The 23,966-nt window shown below is 44.6% G+C and overlaps 1 protein-coding gene across 3 annotated transcripts in view; it reads right to left on the bottom strand.

The window, feature by feature from the left end:
• snd1 (staphylococcal nuclease and tudor domain containing 1) overlaps positions 1–23,966 on the bottom strand; it is a 157,493-nt gene that overhangs the window by 125,269 nt on the left and 8,258 nt on the right. For all 3 annotated transcript variants that reach the window (XM_077593846.1, XM_077593847.1, XM_077593848.1), the window contains 6 exons: positions 21,344–21,504; positions 20,851–20,942; positions 18,749–18,907; positions 18,559–18,665; positions 18,401–18,491; positions 4,864–4,968 (listed from right to left, as the gene is read on the bottom strand). In XM_077593846.1, the coding sequence (XP_077449972.1) occupies positions 4,864–4,968; positions 18,401–18,491; positions 18,559–18,665; positions 18,749–18,907; positions 20,851–20,942; positions 21,344–21,504 (715 nt within the window). The remainder of the gene's footprint in view (positions 1–4,863; positions 4,969–18,400; positions 18,492–18,558; positions 18,666–18,748; positions 18,908–20,850; positions 20,943–21,343; positions 21,505–23,966) is intronic.

The following is a 23,966-nucleotide window of genomic DNA, read 5'->3' as shown; positions in this document are numbered from 1 at the left end:
GTATTTTGTTGTTCTGTTGTGCAATAAAGACAACTCTTACTTACACTATTAAAAGTAAAAAATAAAACCTGCAGACATTTTGACAGGCATCTTTATTTTTGCCTTCAAACCAAATGTTGCTTTGCAATATGAAATAAAATGATCAACTGACGACCTCACCATTGGCAAGCAGACTATTTTCAGCCTCACAAAAACAAAACAGTATAAATTTACCTCATATGGCCATTTACAAAAAATAAAATAAAGTTGGATGAACTTAACCCATTTTAACCCAAGTTTTGCATTTTTGCAATGTTTTCAGAACATTTGCATAAAATGGTGAATATCAAGTAAGAAAAATATTACAGGCTGCCCTCAAATAAGAACAGTGGGTTCAGGACATTTCCAATAAGGCTGCTCTTTGTGCACATGTATTTACGAGGCATTTAAAAAAAGAAAAAAGATAGAAATAATTCATTTGGATCTTTTTATTAGGCCCTGTTGTTGTACTGCATCTCATAATCACTAATTTTGGCCATGTTATGTCCTTTTGCTTTCATGGTCAGTGTTAGCCTTTATTGGTAATATGCTAAAAACACTTTCTTATCATCTTCTCTGACTGTTGGTCTGGAACTAGCGTCCATGTCGCAACAGTGCCCCAGTTCTCTGTTGTGGTCGGGTGGTGTAATTGCATTTTAAAATTATCGAATTTTTATTGAAATATTTTGTTATTGTTGACAAAAATTATTTCACGATAAATATTTGTTTTATCGCCCAGCTCTACCTCAGCTCTTACTTTAAGCAAGCTTGTAATGTGTACTTTAACAGGGTTGGCAGCAAAGCCAAATGCTATGTTAGCGATGCACTGATGAAGTGTGACAGCCCCTCAGACCTTGTCTCTTGCTTCCTTTTAAAGCACCCCTCGCTCCCCACAACCACTACCCACTTCGGCTCCCTTCTGCACCTGTGATGATTACAATTATTATGAGACTAGCATAGGTACATCAATCACGTTTCCTTTGACTCTTACTGCAATGGCACAATTGGGAGACCTCCCCCCTATTTCATTCTTTTTTCCCCTCTTTTTGTTTTGTAGTCCTTTTGCTTTTAGCAGCAGAGTAAAGAGGGACATCAGTGCCACAAAAGTGACTCATTGCTTGCTCCTGCCTACTTGCCCACGTGCAGCGTTTTGTGAGCTTCCAAGTAGGGGTAAGGATGTAGCCCGTCATTGTTTAGAGCGGCCACTTGAAACCCTTTCCAAGGATGACCTTTTTCCCCAAAAACACAGCAGTGAGAATCTTCTTGGGGAAGGCAACGATAAAGAAAAAAAAATCATGCCACTAAATCAATTTAACCAGTGCTTTAGTTCTATTTTTCCCCAAAAAGTACTTTGTTTTCTTTCCTTTACCCGTCCCTCTGAATCCAAGCGTCCTGCCACGACATGTGTCCAGAGCGCACCCACAGCCTGACATGACATGTCGTAACTCCTTAATTTGGGAAGAAAATAACACGTAAGAGGAGGAGGAAGCGCGGTCCCCAACTCCTTTGCCACTGCCCGTTAGCTTTAGCCGACAATGCGATGTACGTTTCTAGGTTAGACACGTCACTTGTGTTTTGACGTTGTCACCCAGGCTGCCCTCATGTACTCTAGTTACTTTTAATAGAACCTTTATATGTCCACCCCAATTATATAGAATTATGCAACCAATTCAAGGTCATTATTCCATCTGATATTTTGGTGTTTTTTGCATTAACTTAAATGAAAGTGTAAAATGTGTAAATATTTGCTTTATTTGAACTTGAGTAAATATCAACAACGTTAACTTTGCTAAGCACCTGCTTGTTGGGAATGGAAAGTTGCGGTCACTACTCAGGTAAAATACTGGCTGAATCGAAGCCCTTTTTTTCAGGCGGGGAACACCCTGAATTAGTGGCCAACCAATTGCAGGGCACAAGGAGATGGACAACCATTCACTCACACTCATCTAGGAGCAATTTAGTGTTCAACTGTTTTAAATATTTTCTCTGTACACAACCGTGCTTTCTGAATGATCTGTTTCTATAACATCTTTTCATCATATCAGCCATTGTATATTTTTCCCCAATGTTTACTGGTGGATTAATCGATATAATTATTTCTGCAATTCTCCAGAGTGTAAGAATTGGCATGGTGAATCAATCAGTGTGTCTCAAGTTTCACTGCTCACGGGTAGTTGAAAACCGCACCTCGTGTCCTTTCATCTAAATGACACACAAACACACACAAAATACCGTATTTTGACACGTATAGGGCGCACTTAAGTCTAATTTTTTCTCTAAAATGGTCGATGCGTGCACTAAATTCAAATTTTTGTATGACCCTGACCACTTGAGTGACTGGTTTCATTTCTTGCCGACACGCTACTTATTGCGATCAACCCACCGGACATTCACCCTAAAAAATAGCCTCCCCGCGTATTCCAAGCAGTACGGTAAATCTATTCAAAACCTCCCAGGCAAATGGCAAGGCATTTGACTTCCGTGTGCTCGTAGCGCTTTTAACCCTCAAAAACACTCAAGCACTTTAGCTATACAGAGGAAATTCCTGACGTGAATGACAACAGAATGAGAGTGTGAACGCTTGGAAAATGGACTGAAGCCATGGATCGAACACAATTTAGCAGCGAGGAGGAACAGCTTTGCGAACGGCTTGGGAGTGATGAATGTCGGATGGCTGCCAACATAGAGGTTCCATACAAAGACAGGCAGGCAGCGTCGCACGAGTAACGTGAAGATTTGGAATGGATTGTCGATGCCTGGGCGAAAGTGCCGGTGAGCACTGTAGTTTGAGCTTTTGTCAAAAATGGAATCACCATTACGAAACCCCACGACGAACACGCTGACTCTGACAATGTTATGGAACCCATCATTTTTGGCCAACTCGGTATATTGGATACAGAAGATGAGGACTGACAGATTTGAATACTTTGACTTATATTTTTGTGAATATACATTACGTCAATAAAAACAAATCAAACTCAGGTTTGCTCCTGTTGCCCGTTTTAAAACTTTCGCTAGCATGCATGCTATGTGCTATGCTGTGTGTCATGCTAGCACAACCATAGCAGCACGTTTTAAAACGAAGCGCCCTATGTATTGCAGAGCTGCTAACCTCCGTCGACCCCATTTCAGGAGTAACCTTGTCCCATTTCCGGAGATTATCCGGAGTGAATGCAATTCACGCAAAATCGATATGTGCTGAAGTCGCACAAGACAAATCATTTATCAGAACTCGTAACTCGGATGATTCACAATGCACCCGCGTTACCACATTTTTCCAGTTTTCAGTGCAGTTGAATCAAGATGGTGGAAGCCGTAGCGATGGTGTGAATTTCGAGGCATTTAAATTGGAAATTTGGTACTTTTCCGAAATAGTTGCTTCCCAAAAAAATTAAGTGACAATTTTTTGGGATTTCCGGAGTTTAGGGAGGTTGTCCGGAGTCCCGGAGTTTGCCGGAGTTTCCGGGTAAACTCCTGAAATACTGGAGTAGTTGGCAGCTCTGGCATTGACAAAAAACTGAAAAACACTCGCAATTGAGACTGCGCCCTTTAGGGCGGTGCGTTTTATAGGTATAAAAATACGGTATTGACTTTTGCAAGCGGACTCTGCTTTGAGCCCGTCTTGGTTAGAAAAGGATTGAAAATTGAAAACAGAATCACACTTAAATTAGCTACATATTACAAATTCAATCAAAGGCATCTTCTTGTCAATTTGTTCGCGACATCTGAAGGCTAGCGAACCGATGTCTCTGCACTGCTGTCATGGCGACAACAAGCCTAGCCAGCTGGATGGCAAGCGGGCGGTCCTCGTTTACAAAGTTCTCAGATTGTGGGATTCCATTATTTAAAAAAAGGATACCATATAAAAATTAGACATTTGTACCTGAATCTTTTGACGTAAGAGGATAGGAATCCAACTAGACTTATTTTAGAAGACCCCTCATTGGTTAAACTGTCGACACTCGATCGGTTGAAACAAAGACCAGGACCCACTGCGGGCCTTTGCGGAATCGGTTTGAAACCCCTGCTCTAAAGGAACACTTAAGGAACACCATCTGTTGTTTTATGTCATGGATAACGTGTCACATTTAGATGTCCACTGTGAAGCGTATCATTATGGTTTTGCTAGGTCTGAGTTATCAGATGCAATGTGGTGACTCATGGAGAAGGGCTTTCATTTGCAGACAAGGACTCAACCAATAACCAATAAACCCAAACTATTGCTATAATTTTGAAATGTCTCCTGCCAATTAAATCAAATCAAAATCAAAAGCCTTTGTCATCATACACAGCTGCGTATAACAAAATTGGTGGTGCTACTCCACAAAGTGCAAAAAACATACTTTTATATTACTATTTATGGTTTTTTTACTGGGAAAACGCACTTTGTGAAGTAGCACCCCCAATTTCGTTATACGCAGCTGTGTATGATGACAATAAAGGCTTTTGATTTTGATTCTATTTAATTGGCAGGAGACATTCCAAAATTTTCTAGCTGCCCTTTTTATTGACACATTTAATGTTTCTTTTTGTATTCCTCTCCCCCGAGCCAGAGGAGCTAGGATACGACAGAGAAGGTTGCCATGCGAGGTAACCAAGCAGTGTGTGTAAAGCGCGCGTGCCGTTTTAATCTTCAGCTTCGCCTCGCTCTCTGCAATGCTGTAAACACTGGGTGTGCCAGCAGCGTCTTGGGGGGTGCCAGCGAGTGGTCACGGCACATTCCCACGGTCATTTTGACAAGGCTGTTAAGATGTACGCGCACCCGAAAATTAGCTACCTACTATTTGTAATGCATGCCAGAAATGTTCATGTTCGTTCACCAACATGCATTTTGTGTGCTCGTACCTCGCCCTCATTCCTGGGGGGCCGGATGCTGGACAAGTGGATGGTTTTGTATTCGCCTGCGTTGCCCTTGAGCACCAAAGCGTCAGCATTAAGAACCTGCATCACCTGTAAAGAGAACATAATGTGAAAGACTGTTAAAATAACGTGCAGGAAGTGATATAAAAAGTTGTGACATCTTTTAGTTTGGTGATGATTTAACCCATACAATTTTTTAAAGAATACCAAGATTTAGCTTCAGAGGCTAACTCCACAACATGGGGCGCTACCCAATAATGTACTCAATTAAAAGACAGGCTACATTGGTCAAAAATATCATTATTTTACTACCGGTCAGTGCATTAACATAACGTGCAGCGCAGGGATTTGGGCGCCTGGTGACCTAACATGAGTCACACGTCTGCTGGGGTAAATTATGCAAATCTCCACAGATGAAGTCATCATTAAAAGTCATGAATACCAATGTGAGTGGCGTGTAAAAATTGCGGGTTTAATTTTACAAAGAAAGGCCTCCCCAAGAACGTGTGCGGTCGATTGGTCGCCGGTCTTTCGGTCGCGGTCTTTAGCTCGCCCGGAAGTTTGGTCGTCGGTCTTTGGGTCGCCGGTCTTTTGGTCGCCTGATCGGCTGCTGCCACCTACTGTCAATTTAATAAAAAGCAAATTCACAGATGGTGTTTTTAATGAAGCAGTCCAATGAACCTTCATTCTCTCTGGGAGAACTTGTAATGTTGAAATACTTTAGATTAGATGGTCATTTTTATCAAACATCAAAATATCAATAAGAGCACTCATTTAACACATCGGCTGCTGCCATCGACTGTCATAGGCGTCCAATGAACCTTCATTCTCTCTGGGAGAATGAATGGGAGAATCTCTCTTAAGGTAGAAAAATGGTTAAGAATGCCCAGAAAAGTGTTCCAAAAGCGGAGTAATAGTTTTTAAAACAGCATTTAATGATTAAATACAAATACTGGAGCTTTTCAGACATTAATTGGGGGTGATTTTCCCGGGGGAAAGACAGCTATAAACCTCGGCGCGACCAAATGCGACGACCATTTGCGAAAGGGCCTACATTTCACTAAAACGGGGTAAAATATGCACTTATTGATGAAATACAAATACCGGAGCTTATCAGACATGAATACCGGGCTCTGGAGGTGATTTTCCCGGGGGAAAGACAGCGATAAACGTCGGCGCGACCAAATGCGACGATATGCGACCATTCGCAAAAGTGCCAAAAATGCACTAAATGCGGTAAAATCAGCACTTAGTGATGAAATACAAATACTGGAGCTAAAATGACAGTCGATTGCAGCAGCTGATGTGTTAAGAGTGCTCTTATTTCTCCCAGAGAGAATGAAGGTTCATTGGACGCCTATGACAGTCGATGGCAGCAGCCGATGTGTTAAATGAGTGCTCTTATTGATATTTTGATATTAGATATTTAGATCGTTTCAACAGTATTTAGATCGTTTCAACAGTATTTAGACTCTAAATACTGTTGAAACGATCTAAATACTGTCTAAATTTTAGACAGTATTTAGATCGTTTCAACAGCTAAAAGTATACTAATACTTTTATTTGTTTGATAAAAATGACCATCTAATCTAAAGTATTTCAACATTGCAAGTTCTCCCAGAGAGAATGAAGGTTCATTGGACTGCTTCAATAAAAACACCATCTGTGAATTTGCTTTTTATTAAATTGACAGTAGGTGGCAGCAGCCGATCAGGCGACCAAAAGACCGGCGACAAAAAAGACCGGCGACAAAAAAGACCGGCGACCCAAAGACCGACGACCAAACTTCCGGGCGACCTAAAGACCGCGACCAAAAGACCGGCGACCAATCGACCGTGTACCCCCCAAGAATGGGTAGATTGGGATTAGCTCATAAAGGAGATGGATGCTACACCCAAAACTATACGGTCGGGACATCTCTAGTCCACTTAACATTCTTTAACATAGTTGGCAAAAGGAATATGAAATCCAAGACCTCAACTTTTGATTTAAAATGGGAACAGTAATAATACTGTAGGGGTGCAGGTGCGTGTCTTAAAACACGGATGCGGCGCTCAAAGGGAAGCACAGTTTCCCCTGAAATAAACAAGCCCAACAGCAACCGAGGGACAGAAATTAAACCAGGTCCATTTGCCGATAATACATCACATGCTTATCGGCGAAAACGCACAAGGCCACGGTGCAGCCTGCACACCTAAGTACGGCATTTAACAGTAAATTAGGCAAAGGAGGGGCATCAAGACAGATAAATGCCCTAACTAGGGGGACAATGTAGGATGATGCCATGTCATTTGAAATGACAAAGATGGGGGGGGACTCTGTGTGATTCATGGCCTGGGTCTGTCAGCTTTCCAGAAGTGGAACTCTACTGCCACCAACTGTCCGTGCAAGATATCTGCAGTGACCAAGAACTATAACAGCAGTGAGAAGACGCTTTTTCTATCAGCATCATTGGCAGCCAGCGAGTTAATAGGCTTGCTTTTTTTTCTTCCAGAATTTTATTTATTTTTTTTTATCTGCCTGCATCAATCGTAGCCAATGAATTGTTGCTTTAAAACTAATTAGGAATAAATAATATTTATATATTATCCGCCCGATGAGTCATCCCCTTATCGTGGTGGTGGGGTTTGTGTGTCCCAATGATCCTTGGAGCTATGTTGTCTGGGGCTTGTGCCCCTGGTAGGGTCACCCATGGCAAACTGGTCTAAGGTGAAGGACCAGACAAGCATAACTAACTGCTGTTTGTGCGTATGCACCAAACAGCAGTTCAGAGTACCCACCCTTTTTGGAGTCCTTGGAAGGAATGCTGGAGAGTGCCCCTTCGGGGGACTCCCTCATTCTGCCGGGGGACTTCAATGCTCACGTGGGCAATGACAGTGAGACCTGGAGTGGAGTGATTAGGAAGAACAGCCCCCCTGATAGGAACCCGAGTGGTGTTCTATTGTTGGATTTCTGCGCTCGTCATGGATTGACAATAATGAACACCATGTTCAAGCATAAGGGTGTCCATATGTGCACTTGGCACCAGGACACCCTCGGCCGCAGTTCGACTTTGTGGTCGTGTCATCGGACCTGCGGCCGCATGTCTTGGACACTTGGGTAAAGAGAGGGTCAGAGCTCTCAACCGCTCACTACCTGGTGGTGAGTTGGCTCCGATCGTGGGGACAAATACGTGTGTGGCCCGGGAGACCCAAACGTTTCATGAGGGTCTGCTGGGAACGCCAGGCGGAGTCCTCTGTCAGATGTAGTTTCAATTCCCACCTCTGACAGAGTTTCTCTCATGTTCGGGAAGAGCTTGGGGACATTGAGTCCGAGTGGACCATGTTCCGCGCTTCTATTGCTGAGGCGGCAGACCGGAGCTGCGGCCGCAAGGTGGTCGGTGCCTGTCGTAGCGGCAATCCCAGAACGCGCTGGTGGATACCGACCGGCTGTAGGGCATGCCGTCAGGCTGACAAAGGAGTCCTATCGGGCCCTTTTAGCCCATGGGAGACCGGAGGCAGAAACGGGTGGCCAAGTGGCTCTGGTCGTCTCGGAGGCAAAAACCAGGGCATGGGGGGCGTTCATGAGTGGCTTCAAGGAAATTTTGGTCCACCAAGGAGGAAGCAGTGCACCATCAACACTGCATAGTGGGGATGGGGCGCAGCTGACCTCGACTCAGGATGTTGTGAATCGGTGGGCTGAATACTTCCTCCTCAATACTTAGACCTCCTCAATTCCACCGACACCTTCCCATGAGGAAGCAGAGCCGGGGGACTCTGGGGTGGAGTCTCTTATCTCCGGGGTTGAAGTCAACACCTGAAGTTTCTAAAGTCCCTGCATGTTGTGGGGCTGTCTTGGTTGAGACCGTGTGCGGTCGATTGGTCGCCGGTCTTTTGGTCACCGGTCTTTTGGGCGCGGTCTTTAGGTCGCCCGGAATTTTGATCGTCGTCTTTTGGGTCGCCGGTCTTTTTTGTCGCCGGTCTTTTTTGTCGCCGGTCTTTTTTGTCGCCGGTCTTTTTTGTCGCCGGTCTTTTTTGTCGCCGGTCTTTGGGTAGTCTTTTGGTCGCCTGATCGGCTACTGCCATCTACTGTCAATTTATTAAATAGCAGATGGTGTTTTTATTGAAGCAGTCCAATGAACCTTCATTCTCTCTGGAGAACTTGCAATGTTGAAATACTTTAGATTAGATGGTCATTTTTATCAAACTAATAAAAGTATTAGTATACTTTTAGTTAGACAGTATTTAGATCGTTTCAACAGTATTTGGACTCTAAACACTGTTGAAACGATCTAAATACTGTTGAAACGATCTAAATACTGTTGAAACGATCTAAATACTGTTGAAACGATCTAAATACTGTTGAAACGATCTAAATACTGTTGAAACGATCTAAATACTGTTGAAACGATCTAAATACTGTTGAAACGATCTAAATACTGTTGAAACGATCTAAATATCTAATATCAAAATATCAATAAGAGCACTCATTTAACACACCAATAAGAGCACTCAATTAACACACCAATAAGAGCACTCATTTAACACATCGGCTGCTGCCATCGACTGACAGAGGGGTCCAATGAACCTTCATTCTCTCTGGGAGAACTTGCAATGTTGAAATACTTTAGATTAGATGGTCATTTTTATCAAACATCAAAATATCAATAAGAGCACTCATGTAACACATCGGCTGCTGCCATTGACATAGGCGTCCAATTAACCTTCATTCTCTCTGGGAGAATGAATGGGAGAATCTCTCTTAAGGTAGAAAAATGGTTAAGAATGCCCAGAAAAGTGTTCCAAAAGCGGAGTAATAGTTTTTAAAACAGCATTTAATGATTAAATACAAATACTGGAGCTGTTCAGACATTAATTGGGGGTGATATTCCCGGAGGAAAGACAGCTATAAACCTCGGCGCGACCAAATGCGACGACCATTTGCGAAAGGGCCTACATTTCACTAAAACGGGGTAAAATACGCACTTAATGATGAAATACAAATACCGGAGCTTATCAGACATGACTACCGAGCTCTGGGGGTGATTTTCCCGGGGGAAAGACAGCGATAAAAGTCGGCGCGACCAAATGCGACGATATGCGACCATTCGCAAAAGTGCCAAATATGCACTAAAATCAGCACTTATTGATGAAATACAAATACCGGAGCTTATCAGACATGACTACCGGGCTCTGGGGGTGATTTTCCCGGGGGGGGGGAGACAGCGATAAAAGTCGGCGCAACCAAATGCGACGATATGCGACCATTCGCCAAAGTGCCAAATATGCACTAAAACGCGGTAAAATCAGCACTTAGTGATGAAATACAAATACTGGAGCTAAAATGACAGTCGATGGCAGCAGCTGATGTGTTAAATGAGTGCTCGTATTTCTCCCAGAGAGAATGAAGGTTCATTGGACGCCTATGACAGTCAATGGCAGCAGCCGATGTGTTAAATGAGTGCTCTTATTGATATTTTGATATTAAATATTTAGATCGTTTCAACATTATTTAGAGTCTAAATACTGTTGAAACGATCTAAATACTGTCTAACTAAAAGTATACTAATACTGTTATTTGTTTGATACTGTTGAAACGATCTAAATACTGTCTAACTAAAAGTATACTAATACTTTTATTTGTTTGATACTGTTGAAATGATCTAAATACTGTCTAACTAAAAGTATACTAATACTTTTATTTGTTTGATAAAAATGACCATCTAATCTAAAGTATTTCAACATTGCAAGTTCTCCCAGAGAGAATGAAGGTTCATTGGACGCCTATGACAGTCAATGGCAGCAGCCGATGTGTTAAATGAGTGCTCTTATTGATGTGTTAAATGAGTGTTCTTATTGATATTTTGATATTAGATATTTAGATCGTTTCAACAGTATTTAGATCGTTTCAACAGTATTTAGAGTCTAAATACTGTTGAAACGATCTAAATACTGTCTAATTAAAAGTATACTAATACTTTTATTTGTTTGATAAAAATGACCATCTAATCTAAAGTATTTCAACATTGCAAGTTCTCCAGAGAGAATGACTGCTTCAATAAAAACACCATCTGCTATTTAATAAATTGACAGTAGATGGCAGCAGCCGATCAGGCGACCCAAAGACCGGCGACAAATAAGACCGGCGACAAAAAAGACCGGCGACAAAAAAGACGACGACCAAACTTCCGGGCGACCTAATGACCGCGACCAAAAGACCGGTGACCAAAAGACCGGCGACCAATCGACCGCACACCCAGTATTACATCCCTTGGGACTCTCCCGGAAGAGCTGGGTGAAGTGACTGGGGAGAGGGAAGTCTGGGCCTTCCCGCTGAAGCTGCTGCCCCCATGACCTGACTTCAGATAAAGCGGGAGAAGATGAGATGAGAATATATATTATATTTGAATTTATTGAAATAAATATTCAATTTCAATATTTGTTTTGGAAAAGGAAATGTGTAGATCAGAGGTCTCAAACCGGTCCTCAAAGGACCGCAGGCGGTGCAGGCTTTCATTCAAACCGTGACCGGATGATTCGCCTAAAGACGTTTCGCCGACGGACGTTTGACAGACGGACAGGTCGCCGAACGGCCGTTCCGCCGAACGTTCATTCGGCCGAACGGCCGTTCCGCCGAACGTTCATTCGGCCGAACGGCCGTTCCGCCGAACGTTCATTCGGCCGAACGGCCGTTCCGCCGAACGTTCATTCGGCCGAACGGCCGTTCCGCCGAACGTTCATTCGGCCGAACGGCCGTTCCGCCGAACGTTCATTCGGCCGAACGGCCGTTCCGCCGAACGTTCATTCGGCCGAACGGCCGTTCCGCCGAACGTTCATTCGGCCGAACGGCCGTTCCGCCGAACGTTCATTCGGCCGAACGGCCGTTCCGCCGAACGTTCATTCGGCCGAACGGCCGTTCCGCCGAACGTTCATTCGGCCGAACGGCCGTTCCGCCGAACGTTCATTCGGCCGAAACGGGATTCGCGCTCGCCCCGCCCTCGGATCGTGTGTGTACTAGTATTTGTATATACAATACTAGTATTTGTATTTAATCATTAAACGCTGTTTTTGGCTGGATTTGACCGAATTTGAGAGCATTTTGATCCGTTTGGCGAATGGACGTATATAGACGTTTTTTTGCCTTATCGCGACATCATCGCGACATTTTACCGAGGAATTCACTTCCCTGGGCTCGGTTCTAATGTCCAAAGAGCTCCAGTATTTGTATTTAATCATTAAATGCTGTTTTAGGATGGATTTGACCCGATTGCTGTCATTTCACGGCTCGTTTCTGCTACATCTGTCCGCCCAAGAGTGTTTATTGGCTGCCATTGACGGTAGACTAATAAATTGAGAGTGATGAGCGGAAAGGGAAATGAATCATTGATTTTTACTATAATTTGGACAACGCCGGCGGCGGGTCGGATTAAAAATCCTAACAGGCCGAATATGGCCCGCGGGCTGAGGTTGAAAAACTTGTACACACACGATCCGGGGGCGGGGCGAGCGCGCAAAACCTCCGTTCTGCCGAACGTTCAGTCGGCCGAACGGACGTTCAGCGGAACGTCCATTCGGCGATCTGTCCGTCTGTCAAACGTCCGTCGGCGAAACGTCTTTAGGCGAATCATCCGAGTACCATTCAAACCGAACAACCGGACACCTTTTGCAAGGGTAATCAGTTGATTGCAGCCAGGTGCTACGTATTTTAGAAGACCCATCATTGGTTAAGCTGTCGACACTGGATCGGTTGAAACAAAGACCAGGACCCACTGCGGCCCTTTTGCAGAATCGGTTTGAGACCCCCGGTGTAGATAGAGTAAGTAGGTTCTCTAATATTATAGATCAAAGCCAGGGTGTCCAAACTACGGCCTGCGGGCCAACTGCAGCCCACTGCCCAGTTTTTATTGGCCCGCACCAACTGCTATTGATAGCTATAAAAATCAAATCTATTTCAACTGTTTGACATGATTAAACTTTTAAATAAAATATAGAAAGTGATAGGTGGGTTGTGATTTTCTGGTACTTTATTGAATCGCCCTCAATGGAAGAATGAATGAATAGTTAAAATAATTAATACATTTTAAAAACCAGATTGTTTTTTTAACCGAGTCGATCATCTGTTTAGAATTTCAAGTTGGCCAGCGCATCCGTTGATTTTTATGAAAGCGGTCCTAAATAAAGTCATAAACACTGATATTGCTGCCGCAGCTATTGGCTTGGCATGACATTACATATTTAGTAATACCTTGACATAAGTGTGCCCAGCATACGAGAAATTGGAGATACGAGTAAAATTCCGATCAATTTGCTTTAAGGTACGAGACAAATTTCGAGATACGAACATACGAGACAGTGCTTATGATTTCAGCGTCTTTCTCGCCGCATCGCCCTCGTGCAAACATATCTACGAGCACTGGGCAGAGCATTGCATCTTTACTGTGTTTTCTGCGTTAGTCAGCACAGAATTAAGGGAAACAATGGGTCCAAAGCAACCCGGTGCAATGAAGGGTAGTGCGAAGATAAGGCGTATGATGACAATCGATATTAAGCACGAAATGATCGAAAAACATGAGTAGTGTAAATTGTATGCGTGACTGAGCTGGCTCGCCAATACGTATGGAGAAGCAGGAAGTTCGCCTTGAAAGCCACCGTGGAATACATTAACCTCTTGGCCTTGGTTATTGCACAAGGTTAAGATTAAAACTTTTAAGTGTGTATATAGGAATCCAAGTTCATTTAAGTTAACTTTAAAGTTTGTTATGTTACGAACGCATCCGTCATCGTCATCTCCCTCTCTCCCTCCCCTCTTCCCCTCTCCCCCCCCCATCATATTTTCATACTTTGTTGCTTCAGAGGAAAAAAATAAATCCAGCAAAGGCGGAGCCGATAAGGAAATGTATACAGACGCTCCCCTACTTACGAACATACGACTTACTAACAACGGTACATACGAACATGTCTGCAAATTGTGTTTATGTCGAAAAATGTTCGTAAATTCGATTTTGTTTGTTGCAGTGCGTAAGTTGCGCAAGTGCGTGACGTATCTCCAGTGCGCAAAGAACTTTTTTCATTTTTATCATGAAATATCTCGTGCAGCCATTATTCAATATGGTTGGTGAAAAGTGAAATGCTTCTAGTGAGGAAGCCATTTCATTTGAAACGAGTGGCAATAATAACGAAGCTTGATGCGCGTGAGCAATGTTCCCTCCAATTTTTCGTTGGTCTGAGCAGAAAGTCAACCTCCCTGAGCGCACTGAGTACCAGTGTGAGCGACATCATCGGTACTCGGATGATTCGCCTAAAGACGTTTCGCCGACGGACGTTTGACAGACGGGCAGGCCGCCAAATGAACGTTCGGCGGAACGTCCATTCGGCGACCTGTCCGTCTGTCAAACGTCCGTCGGCGAAACGTCCGGTCACGACATCATCATTGCTCGCTATGGGCACACCAGTATCACACCTGCCACAAGCAGGTGCATGTCAATGTTCCCTCTAATTTTTCATGTAAAACATGCTGTAAAACACGAAAAACATAAGTGGACAGAGCTACTGCCACTGGCTGCCGCTTAAACGGCGCCATCATGGGGAAAGGGGTAAAAAAAAAAAAAAAAAAAAAAATCCGATTTTTTTTTTTTACTGCGCGCCATATGATTGCTGCTGCGCAGAGAAGACGAGAGTAGTGCGCAATTGCGCACGCGCGCAGCTTAGAGGGAACACTGCGCGTGAGAGTGGTGAGCGTTGCACGGGCATATAACTTGAATCATTCGACCGTCAGTACCATTTATAAACAGAAAGATCGAGCAGCAGGACCCAAATATTGAACGTTGCACAAAGTTTGCAAATCAATTGAATGATGCCATACAGAGCTACCGCATCATTTATGATGAAAAAAAAAGAAGAAAACTGCAATCGTCGTTAGATCACTTCTTTCGGACAGTTCTAATACATACATCTCTCTCTCTATACAGTACTGTACATATTCTCTCCATTTTATTAAATGTTTTTTTCAGTACAAACCAATGCGTGTTACTTATACAAGCCTTAAACATACAAATGCACTTATATAAACCTTCAATATACTTATATAGGCCTTAAACATAAATTATAATACAAAATATAGCACTGAATCAACTTACAAACAAATTCAACTTATGAACAATCGCTCGGAACCTAACTTGTTCGTAAGTAGGGGAGCGTCTGTATTATCTTACACCGACCGCGTTGTCCATCTGACTCCGTTTAAGCTAATATGTGCCGACAAGGAGGGAGCGTACTCTGCATGGAGGACACTTTCCTCTCTACCTCGCTCCCACTGTCCCTCATCCCTCCGTCCCTCATCCCTCCGTCCCTCATCCCTCCGTCCCTCATCCCTCCGTCCCTCATCCCTCCGTCCCTCATCCCTCCGTCCCTCATCCCGCCGTCCCTCATCCCGCCGTCCCTCATCCCGCCGTCCCTCATCCCGCCGTCCCTCATCCCGCCGTCCCTCATCCCGCCGTCCCTCATCCCGCCGTCCCTCATCCCGCCGTCCCTCATCCCGCCGTCCCTCATCCCGCCGTCCCTCATCCCGCCGTCCCTCATCCCGCCGTCCCTCATCCCGCCGTCCCTCATCCCGCCGTCCCTCATCCCGCCGTCCCTCATCCCGCCGTCCCTCATCCCGCCGTCCCTCATCCCGCCGTCCCTCATCCCGCCGTCCCTCATCCCGCCGTCCCTCATCCCGCCGTCCCTCATCCCGCCGTCCCTCATCCCGCCGTCCCTCATCCCTCCGTCCCTCATCCCTCCGTCCCTCATCCCTCCGTCCCTCATCCCTCCGTCCCTCATCCCTCCGTCCCTCATCCCTCCGTCCCTCATCCCTCCGTCCCTCATCCCTCCGTCCCTCATCCCTCCGTCCCTCATCCCTCCGTCCCTCATCCCTCCGTCCCTCATCCCTCCGTCCCTCATCCCTCCGTCCCTCATCCCTCCGTCCCTCATCCCTCCGTCCCTCATCCCTCCGTCCCTCATCCCTCCGTCCCTCATCCCTCCGTCCCTCATCCCTCCGTCCCTCATCCCTCCGTCCCTCATCCCTCCGTCCCTCATCCCTCCGTCCCTCATCCCTCCGTCCCTCATCCCTCCGTCCCTCATCCCTCCGTCCCTCATCCCTCCGTCCCTCATCCCTCCGTCCCTCATCCCTCCGTCCCTCATCCCTCCGTCCCTCATCCCTCCGTCCCTCATCCCTCCGTCCCTCATCCCTCCGTCCCTCATCCCTCCGTCCCTCATCCCGCCGTCCCTCATCCCTCCGTCCCTCATCCCTCCGTCCCTCATCCCTCCGTCCCTCATCCCTCCGTCCCTCATCCCTCCGTCCCTCATCCCTCCGTCCCTCATCCCTCCGTCTCTCTCTCCCTCTATCCCTCTATCCCTCTATCCCTCTCTTCCTCCCTCCCACCAGAGCCCCGGGAAATAACCTCCAAAGCTAATATGTGCCTGGCTTTTGGCAGCATGAGCCAGCCATTTTAGGCCTAATTGAGCGAGGGCCGTTTCAAGGTGCCCGTCAAGCTTTGTTTATGGGAAGAGAAGAAAGGCGTCAGGGCTTTGACTCGCTTTTACATTCGTGTCGGTTCGAAAAGTTAATCAAGGCTTACGTTGGAAGATGGGCCGTTGCAGCTTCGGCAGCATCCAGGAAAAATGACTCAAGTGGGCAAACTTGGTTGAAGCAAATCATGTTTAACTACCGTATTTACTCGCATATAAGCTGCTTTGGTCAGACAAAAAAAATGACTGAATCAAGGGTACGGCTTATATGCGCAAAAAAAACACGACATGCAAAAAAAACTGCAAGTTGACGGCGCCGTGACACAATGACGTCGTGACAAAATGGCGCCGACGGCGCCGTGACTTCATGAAACAAGCGAATGCGGCCAATACTTTCATTTATTTCAAAATAGAGAAAAGAGAAAAAGATAAACACTAAACAATTTTTTTTTTGACGTCTATGAATGAAAGTCAAGAAAAGAAATTGCAAAAAACTCACGTTCCCGTCACTGCTCACTCGGGGCACAGCCATCTTACCTAAGTCCCGGGCAGCCATCTTAACTAAGACGGTGCCGTCTAAACCTAGTTAAACATGCTCTGACTGGCCAGACGCGAGTAGACACGATTTTGAAATAAAACAAAATTCCACTTTGTTTTTTTGGGGGGGATTTGTTGTTCGAAAGTGAAAACTATTGGAGTAATATGAACCATTGAAAGAATTGAGATATTTCGACATTAGAAGCAATATGGCTGACAACAGCTTAAATTTCTGGTAAGAAAATTATACTTTCTGTAATTAGAAAGCATCAGGTTCTCATCAAGACAGACTTATTTCTTTTTTAAAATTGAATAGGTGATATTTTGCATTTATAAAGACAGACATTTTAACTTATGATATTGACCCTAATAATGTGCTTTTGATTCATACAGTATCTCAGAAATACCTATTGTAATGATTTTTCTTAAGATTGTTCCTCCACTATGTGATATAAATGTTGCACTTACATGTTATACCTTGCTGTTGTTAAAAGATAAACCGTGTCACGAAAATACTAATACTTTAGCTCGGAGAAAATAATAAAACAGTTGTTTATTCATTTTGGGAGTGAATGGATTGTTAGAAAGCCGATTTGTAATCTATTAATAAAGTTTGACTGACCTATCTGATTCTTTTGTTGACAGCACCATCTAGTGGATGCATAACATAACCCCAGCCTCTACTGTAGACCCGTGTAATGCAGTGCAGTGCGCCTTATAGTGCGGTGCACCTTATATATGGAAAAAAAATGGAAATGTGTCATTCATTGAAGGTACGCCTTATAATGCAGTGCGCTTTAGAGCGGAAAATACGGTGATCAAAATTTTTATTAATACCCAATCATCCGGACTATGAGTTGCACTTCTTTTTTCTAGTTTGGCTGGCCCTGCGACTAATACTCAAGTACGACTATCTACATATATTTTTTTCTTTCTGACAACAGCCTTTTTAATTTTTTTTTACATTTTTTAAGTTTCTTAAGTTATTGGGAAAACTGTTATCTTAACAAATGCATATTTAGTCTGTTGTTCTCCATTTCACTATTGTTACGTTGGCCTATGTTTACTTTTGGTTTCTAATAAAATGAACAATTGCATCCAAAAATGTGACTTATCATTTTTTTTCCTTTAGGTTGCAAACAAATTATGTTTAAATATTTGGTTCTCATCTATAGACTTGCGTGAAAAATAGTCCAATGTGATAAACTTAGCTCTTTTGATTGTAATTTTCTTAACTTTTATGCTCTCTTTACTTAGCTAAATTTGTTTCACTCATGTAATTATATTAAACATACTGTATCAGTACTTTTTGCATGGTCAGCTCATTGACATCTCTAATATGAATTCATTTACTCGGTAACACCTGAAAACAGAAAGTTAAACAATACAACACAGCAATATAAGAGAAAGAGAATCCCAACAGTAACCATGGAGGGATTTTGCCATCGAGCCTAATGAAAAGCCATCAAATCCTGACATGGATGAAATAGAGAGCGCCTCACCTTGGCCACAAATTGTCTGTCCTTCTGGTCCAAATTGGCTGTGGGTGCCACATAGTCCTTCCATATACGTACTTTGCGCTCTTTAGCAGATCTACATACAAAAAAGAAGCATGTAAAAAAGCAGTCATTGTGCGTCTTCAAAATTGCATTTGTCACACCGTTCAGCGGCTCGCAGTTTGTCAGCCCCCTGAGTGTAGACGGCCATGGACCAGTCAACGCAGCGGGCAAAACCCTCCTTTAGCAGGAGTTCTGTGATGTTGCCATTCTTTGGAGAAAAAAGAAAAAGAACACACAGAATGAACGTGCCCCGATGGGACTTTATCGAGTAAGTGTATAGTCATTACTTACTGGGTGCATGATCGTTCCTAGGATGACCTGGTTGGGGCAGCTCTCCAGGATGATCTGCACATCTCGCTGCAGTAGCCTCGACTCTGTGAAGAATTTGGCCTCTGCGGCAAAAGGCTCCGGTGTCTCCGTGCCGTCTGCTTCCCGCTTGAATGTGGGACACTGCAAGAGACGACAACTGACTGATCTTTTTGCATTCGTCTTTTACTTGCTAAGAATGACAGCATGTTGAGTGCATGGAAAGTAACATCCTATCTTCAAGTGGCGGAAGACCGAGATTATCTATGAGGTTTTGCGGTTGGTTAGCAGAGCTGCCAACCTCCCTCGACCCCATTTCAGCAGTACCCTTGTCCCATTTGCAGAGTTTATCCGGAGTGAAAGCGATTCACGCAAAATCCATATGCGTTGAAGTCGCACAAGACAAACTTGTAACTTGGATGATTCACAATGCACTCTTGTTAACGAGTTCTTCCGGTTTATAGTGCAGTTGTATCAAGATGGCGGAATCCGTAGCGATGGTGTGAATTTCGAGGCATTTAAATTGGAAATTTGGTACTTTTCACTAAGTGACAATTTTTTGGGATTTCCGAAGTTTAGGGAGGTTGTCCGGAGTCCCGGAGTTCGCACTACATTTCCGGGTAAACTCCTGAAATTCCGGAGTAGTTGGCAGCTCTGGGTTAGATACGGCACAGCGGGAGAAGAGAATCAGGATCGACATACCGTATTTACTCGCATATAAGCCGCTTTTGTCGGACAAAAAAACCTGAATCGAGGGTGCGGCTTATATGCACATAAAAACACGACTTGCAAAAAAACAGCAATTTGATGGCGCCATGACACAATGACATCACAACAAAATGGCGCCCGTGCGCCGTAACGTCACGACGCAAGCAAATGCCGATACGGTCATTTAGTTAAAAATAGAGAAAAAATTACATAAAACGCTAAACAAAATTAATTTTGACGTTTATGAATGAAATTCATGAAAAATACATATCTTGCATAAAACGCGAAACGTTCCCGTCACTGCTCGCTCGGTGCATGGCCATCTTAGCGAGGTCGGGGCGCGGCCATCTTAGCGAGGTCGGGGCGCGGCCATCTTAGCGAGGTCGGGGCGCGGCCATCTTAGCGAGGTCGGGGCGCGGCCATCTTAGCGAGGTCGGGGCGCGGCCATCTTAGCGAGGTCGGGGCGCGGCCATCTTAGCGAGGTCGGGGCGCGGCCATCTTAGCGAGGTCGGGGCGCGGCCATCTTAGCGAGGTCGGGGCGCGGCCATCTTAGCGAGGTCGGGGCGCGGCCATCTTAGCGAGGTCGGGGCGCGGCCATCTTAGCGAGGTCGGGGCGCGGCCATCTTAGCGAGGTCGGGGCGCGGCCATCTTAGCGAGGTCGGGGCGCGGCCATCTTAGCGAGGTCGGGGCGCGGCCATCTTAGCGAGGTCGGGGCGCGGCCATCTTAGCGAGGTCGGGGCGCGGCCATCTTAGAGAGGTCGGGGCGCGGCCATCTTAGCGAGGTCGGGGCGCGGCCATCTTAGCGAGGTCGGGGCGCGGCCATGTTAGCGAGGTCGGGGCGCGGCCATGTTAGCGAGGTCGGGGCGCGGCCATGTTAGCGAGGTCGGGGCGCGGCCATCTTAGCGAGGTCGGGGCGCGGCCATCTTAGCGAGGTCGGGGCGCGGCCATCTTAGCGAGGTCGGGGCGCGGCCATCTTTTTTCAAATAGAATAATTTGATTTTTTTGCATTTACAAAGACAGGCATAACTTCCTTATGATACTGACCCTATTAATGTGCTTTTGATTCATACAGTACGTCAGAAATACCCCTTGTGATTATTTTTCTTAAGATTTTCCCTTCAAAGTAACATTTGTACTCCCTATTAAAACCATGACTATGGAGGTGAAAATTGGGAATCGGGGGCGGCTTATACGTGAGAAATTGTAAAATCAAAAATGTCAAGGCAACTTTCAGGGTGCGGCTTATACGCGTGGGCGACTTGTATGCGAGGAAATACGGTAAGTGTGCAGCTGCACTTTTAGTGCCTCTTTTATGTCACTTCCCACAACAAACGTCGAACTTGGCAGATTTTTTTTTCTCTGTACTCGTCTGAGGTTACCTTGACTCCAGACAGCATGACGGTGACAAGGTAGTAGTCAGGCAAAAGGAGGGCACGCACCACACTGCCATCGCGAACGTGCTCGATGATGGCTGTGGAGAGAGGACAGCATGACGGGGATTTTTTGTTTTGTATCAAAACGTAAACTTTACCACCACAAAAAAGTAGAAAACCACCCAATAAAGCATCTTGTTTTCACAAGGCCTCAAATTGGCATGCTCCAAGAAGATTGAAGGATGAAAACCCCCACTGTGGAAGTCAATTTGCTCTTAAGTGGCACTTGAACATTTGGAGAATCATGTTTGCTCGGGTCAAAAAAAGGCAATTAAGAAGCTCTTTGCTTGCTTATTACTTGGACGGAGCGGCTGTGAACAGGACTGAGCACATTACACCTGTGAAACGTGATCTGACGGGCACTAATTATCAAAGAGCATTTTGTCAGTCGCGCAACATGGAAAAATAAAAAAAGGTCGGGGTGCTGCTTGTTGTTTACCGTTGATGGGCTTCTGATGCAGAGAGTCCACAAAGTTGCGCGGGTTGTCGATGGTATACTTGAGGTCGCGGATGGTGTGCGCACCGCTGCCGTCGCTCCACATGCCTTTCTTGGATGATTTGGCTTGGTCCTCCATGTCACACAGTCTTACCTGCTCTGGACTAAAATGAAATGATGGCTTTTAAAGAAAGAAAATAATCAGAGTGATACCTAGAGTATGTTTTTTCTTTACATGGATGACTGCTCCTTAGATCCAAATTGACCAACAGTAATTACTTCTTCACTCAAATGGCAGTTTGTGAACACGTTTGCCTCAGCTGTCCAACACCATCATCACAATTGTCATATACTCTCATAACCCTCAGTGGAAAAAGTCCCAGTGGATAATGGCAAATTGTGGCAATGGGGGGTAAATCAAGTGAGGGTTGCCATGGTCAATCAGAGATCACATGACACGCATATTTATGGGTTCCGGCAACCAGCTTTGAATGACAGAGCTTCTCTGCCACCTTGTGGACGCTGAAGGTACTATCTTTAAACCAGCGCTGTCAAACGTCAAAAATCCTATTTCGTAGTGGGTAAAGAGATTTTAAGATTTGTTGACCCTTTATCCTAGTGGCATTTAGCAGCGGTGTACAAATATAAAGCTCAATACAGTGGTACCTAGAGATACGAGCTTAATGTGTTCCGGGACTGAGCTCGTATGTCGATTTACTCGTAACTCAAATCAACGTTTCTCATAGAAATGAACCAAATACAAATTAATTCGTTCCCACCCTCTGAAAAAAACATCAACACAGGATATTGGAATGGAAAAATAATTTTATTTGTTCTAATTCGCCATCTATTAACAGAGTAACAAATAACTAGTGGTTATGTTTAATACTACTGAAATAATTTTGTGGAGAAAGACACAGCGAGAGAGAGACAGACACTTTTTGCACAGCAATGCTCTCATAACATAACAAACAAATTTAAATGAACTTGGATTATGATAAACACTCAAAAATAAATTTTATCAAACATTACACTGAACTTAATTCTAATTTTGTTTTAAATGTTTTTATACCTTTCTTCTCCCAGGTTAGCTCTTTTTCCCTCACCCTTTTGCTTTTGTCTTCCCTTCAAAATATTCCGAAAATGACGCTCACAAATGCCCTCACAATAGGATAATGCATGACCACTTGCCAACTTGTTCGAGTGCCTCTTCATAAAATCAGAAAACTCTTGCCACTTTGCTAACGTGTTTGATTTCCTTTGTAGCGAGGCGGCCCCCCCCTTCCACCTCCTCCTCGCTACTCAGCTCCCGCAATGCTCCGCCTATTATTTGAAGGTATGTTTACACGAGGGAGTTGCGGCGAGAAAAACAGTGCCCATGCTGTTCTCGTAAGCAGCCTCTCGCGTCGGCCACCTGGCTCTATGCTCGTACAGTAATTCCTCGATTATCACAGCTTCAAGTATCACCACATTGCAGATTTTTTTTCTGGGGGGATTTATTTTTTATTAAGTTCAAAAAATATGAAAATCCACGCTGAAACTCGCAAGCTGAAGCCACTCACTCCCCTGTCCTCCACTTGCTACGAGGACTCAGCACTGAATTCTTTTTAAAAAAAACAGCAAATCAACTACAATCATACCTTGACATACTAGTGCCACAACATACGAGAAATTTGCGATATGAGGAAAATTCAGAGACAATGTTTGCCTTGATACGAGGCAAATTTGAAATACGAGCATACGAGACAGCCAGGTGGCCTAATACGCGAGAGGCTGCTTATCATAACAACGCACCGTCTTTCTCGCCATTTCTCCCTCGCGTAGATATATACAAGAACTGGGCGTGCAGGTTGCATTTATTACGTGTTTTTTTGCGTTGATCAGTGCAGAACTAAGGGAAAAAAAACAGTGGGTTCAAAGCAAGCCGGTGCAATGAAGGGTAGTGAGAACAAAGAGTGTATGATGACAGTCGATATTAAGCACAAAATAATCAAAAAACATGAGCAGTGTACGCATGACTTAGCTGGCTTGCCAATACGAGGGGTACTTCAACAATACAGACGCTCCCCTACTTACGAACATACGACTTACGAACAACGGTACATACGAACATGTCTGCAAATTGCGTTTAAGTCGAAAAATGTTCGTAAGTTCGATTTTGTATTTTTTTCCGAGTAGTGCTTCTTTCCGCCGCTAATACGCCTGGCGCTGTGAGGGCTCAGCTCACCCAGCATCTACCTTCTTCGTTGCAATGCGGAAGTGCGTGAACGTATCTCCAGTGCGCAAAGAACCTTTTTCATTTGTATCATTAAATATCTCATGCATCCGTTATTGAATATGGTTGGTAAAAAGCGAAAGGCTTCTATTGAGGGAGTTGCAAGGAAGAGGCAAGCCATTTCATTTGAAACGAGTGGCAATAATAACGAAGCTTGATGCGCGTGAGAGTGGTGAGCGTTTCACGGGCATACAACTTGAATCGTTCGACCGTCAGGACCATTTAAAAACAGAAAGATCGAGCAGCAGGACCCAAATATCGAACGTTGCACAAAGTTTGCAAATCAATTGAATGATGCCATACAGTGCTACCGCATCATTTATGATGAAAAAAAGAAGAAAACTGCAATCG

Source organism: Stigmatopora argus, chromosome 23, assembly GCF_051989625.1.
Source record: "Stigmatopora argus isolate UIUO_Sarg chromosome 23, RoL_Sarg_1.0, whole genome shotgun sequence".
In the NCBI taxonomy this organism is placed as follows: Eukaryota; Metazoa; Chordata; class Actinopteri; order Syngnathiformes; family Syngnathidae; genus Stigmatopora; species Stigmatopora argus.
The sequence above is the reverse complement of the archived record's forward strand: the minus strand, read 5'-3'. Positions and strand labels throughout refer to the sequence as shown.